Below are 3,100 nucleotides of genomic sequence, written 5' to 3'. Positions count from 1 at the left end.
CACAGCTCACAGCAACCTCCATCTCCTGGGCTCAAGTGAGTCTCCTGCCTCCGCCTCCCAAGTAGCTGGGACCACAGGCGCCCACCACAATGCCCAGCTATTTTTTGGTTGCAGCCGTCATTGTTGTTTGGCGGGTCCGGACTGGATTTGAACCCGCCACCTTAGGTGTACGTGGCTGGCGCCTTAGCCAGTTGAGCTACAGGCTCCGAGCCAAGTTTCTGTAATTTCAATATCTGTTTCTGTGCTCTGAATGTGCTAGAAAAAAGTTAAAAAAAAATAGGCTTGGTGCCTATGGCCCAGATGGCTAAGGCACCAGCCATATACACCTAAGGTGGCGGGTTTGAATCCAAACAACAATGATGGCTGCAACCAAGAAAAATAGCCAGGTGTTGTGGCGGGCGCCTGTGGTCCCAGCTACTTGGGAGGCGGAGGCAGGAGACTCCAGGAGTTGGAGGTTGCTGTGAGCTGTGACGCCACGGCACTCTACCCAAGGGGACAGCTTGAGGCTCTGTCTCAAAAAAAAAAGTTTAAAAAAATAAAATGATCACTAATTAATACCTATAGTGTTCCAGATACCTAGTGAGTTGTAGGGACTGGAGCTGGAGAGGAAAGATAAGAAATAATTTCTATCTATTTAAAGCAAGTAGGCTGTAGTATTTTGAATGTGGAAGTAAAAAGCCTGAATCATTTTATTTTTGTAATCTGGTCCCTAGTAGCATGGCTGGCACATTAAAGCATACAAACATTTCTTGAATAAATCAAGTATAATAATGCAGATCTTTAAATTGTTTTCCTGCTTAATTTTTCTATAGAAAAAAGGTAATCAATTTTTCTTGTTTTTTATATTTTCTAATTTCATAATGGGAACTTTTTTTTTTGCTTAAGATAACCTTATTTCTGGCTCAGCGCCTGTGGCTCAAGTGGCTTAGGCGCCAGCCACATACACCTAAGGTGGCGGGTTCAAATCCAGCTGGGGCTCGCCAAACAACAATGACGGCTGCAACCAAAAAATAGCTGGGCGTTGTGGCAAGTGCCTGTAGTCCTAGCTCTTTGGGAGGCAGAGGCAGGCGAACTGCTTGTGCCAATTCCAGGAGTTGGAGGTTGCGGTGAGCTGTGATGCCACAGCACTCTACTCAGGGTGATAGCTTGAGGCTCTGTCTCAAAAAAAAAAAAGATAACCTTATTTCAACAAATTTAATTGTTTCCTGCTGTGTTAAAAAATTTAATAGCTTAGTACACATGTAAATTTTTTTGGTTTGTATTATCAGTTGCTATATCTGTATTTTAATTTGTTTGTTGAATTTTGTAGCTGAAAGAACAAGCCGCTGATTCTATTTTGGTACTAGAGGCAGCCCTAAAATTAAACAAGGATCTTTATGTCCATACAATGAGAACTCTAGATTTATTGGCCATGGAACCAGGCATGGTAAATGGAGAAACTGAGAGTTCTACTGCTGGATTGAAAATCAAAATTGAGGAAGTACAGTGCCAGGTATTTATTTCAGTATTTAATCAATATATGGCAGTGTTTTTTAACATCTTATATGAGGTGATCCTAGTATTTTTAGAGTTTATTCTGCCTTCATGTCACTGACTTTGACTTGAGATGCTGTTAAAGCTTTGCATTGTGTTTGCTTTGTACATTTTATGAGACTTCATTTGAAATTTTTCTAAAAGAAATGAGAAATTTTATGTAATTTATTTATTGTCTCTGAAATAATTTCCTACTTATATTTTGGAGACAGAGTTTACTGAAAATATGGTGAGTATGTACCTAATTTATCATTGATTTGTGTTATTTGAAATCTAATCAGAACAAAACAAAACAAAAAGTAATATTGTTCTAGACTTTGCAAAATGTAGGCCCCTGAATAAAATGCCCAGCTTTTCAAGGTTCTTAAGTGTCTACTTTCTCTAACTCTTTGTCTTAGTTCCTTTGACAGCTTTCAGTTGATACTTATTGTCAGATATTATGTGTTTTTATTTTCTTATTTTCTTTTTCCTTGCTATATTATAAACTTTCGAGGTTTCCTTTTTAATATATATTATGTATCTTAAAGTTTCTAGCACAGAGCCTTGAGTATAATAGAAATTTTGAAATATTCAATGATTGCCTAAAAAGGGCCACTAGGATAGGACCTTCTAAGTTATCCTCTTTTTTTAGTTGAATATGTTAGCCTGGCTTCTTTCATTACTATCCTCTCATTCTGGAAAGAGCCAGAATTACTTATAGAAGTGTTGGGAAGGTGCCTTTTCAGATTAGCTGGTTTCAGAGCTGAACATAATCACTTTTCCAAGATCTGATAGATGGGGTTTACAATAGGAGTTATGAGTAATGAGGAAGTGATACCTGGTAACATTTAGAAATCATTGATGTAACTTGCATATAGACGTGTTACTGGTACAATAGTATCTCATAATCTTTCAGAGTCTATCTAAAAGTTATTAGTAATGTTTCTGATTTTTATAATATGGTGGGTGATATAACCCAAAAACAACACTATGAAACACTTGTGCTAGGTAAATTTTGTCAAGTATTCTTTTAATTACAAAGCTGAGTGACAATTCTTTGTTTTTGAATGTCAGATTAATGGTAATACTCATTTTTTGGAATGATAATATTTAAAATACATTCTTTACATTGCTATAATACAATTTACTGAGACTCAAAAGGAAAATTTTAAATTTTTTTCCAATAAAGCCAAGTATTATGGCTGGGCTTGGTGGCTCATGCCTGTAATCCTATGAGCTCAGGAGTTCAAGACCAACCTGACCAAGGGTACGACCCCAGCAAGAGGATCACTCATCCCAGGAATTTGAGGTTGCTGTGAGCTGTGATACTGTGGCACTCTATTCAGGGTGACAGAGTAAGACTTTGTCTCAAAAATAAACAAGTATTGGCTCAACACCCGTAGCACAGTGGTTATGGCGCCAGCCACATGTACCAAGGCTGGCGGGTTCAGACCTGGCCTGGGCCAGCTAAACAACTGCAACAACAATAAAAATAGCCGGACATTGTGGTGGGTGCCTGTAGTCCCAGCTACTTGGGAGGCTGAGGCAAGAGAATTGCTTAAGCCCAAGAGTTTGAGGTTTCTGTGAG

General features: G+C 38.5%; 1 protein-coding gene across 1 annotated transcript in view; it reads left to right on the top strand.

The window, feature by feature from the left end:
- Positions 1 to 3,100, top strand: part of INTS8 (integrator complex subunit 8) — a 57,063-nt gene that overhangs the window by 7,500 nt on the left and 46,463 nt on the right. Inside the window, exon 6 of the mRNA XM_003782471.2 lies at positions 1,310 to 1,492. Coding sequence (XP_003782519.1) covers positions 1,310 to 1,492 — 183 coding nt within the window. The remainder of the gene's footprint in view (positions 1 to 1,309; positions 1,493 to 3,100) is intronic.

Source organism: Otolemur garnettii, unplaced genomic scaffold (assembly GCF_000181295.1).
Source record: "Otolemur garnettii isolate 467f Iridium unplaced genomic scaffold, OtoGar3 scaffold00004, whole genome shotgun sequence".
NCBI lineage: Eukaryota > Metazoa > Chordata > Mammalia > Primates > Galagidae > Otolemur > Otolemur garnettii.
Note: the sequence above shows the minus strand (reverse complement) of the source record. Positions and strands in the feature narration are given on the sequence as shown.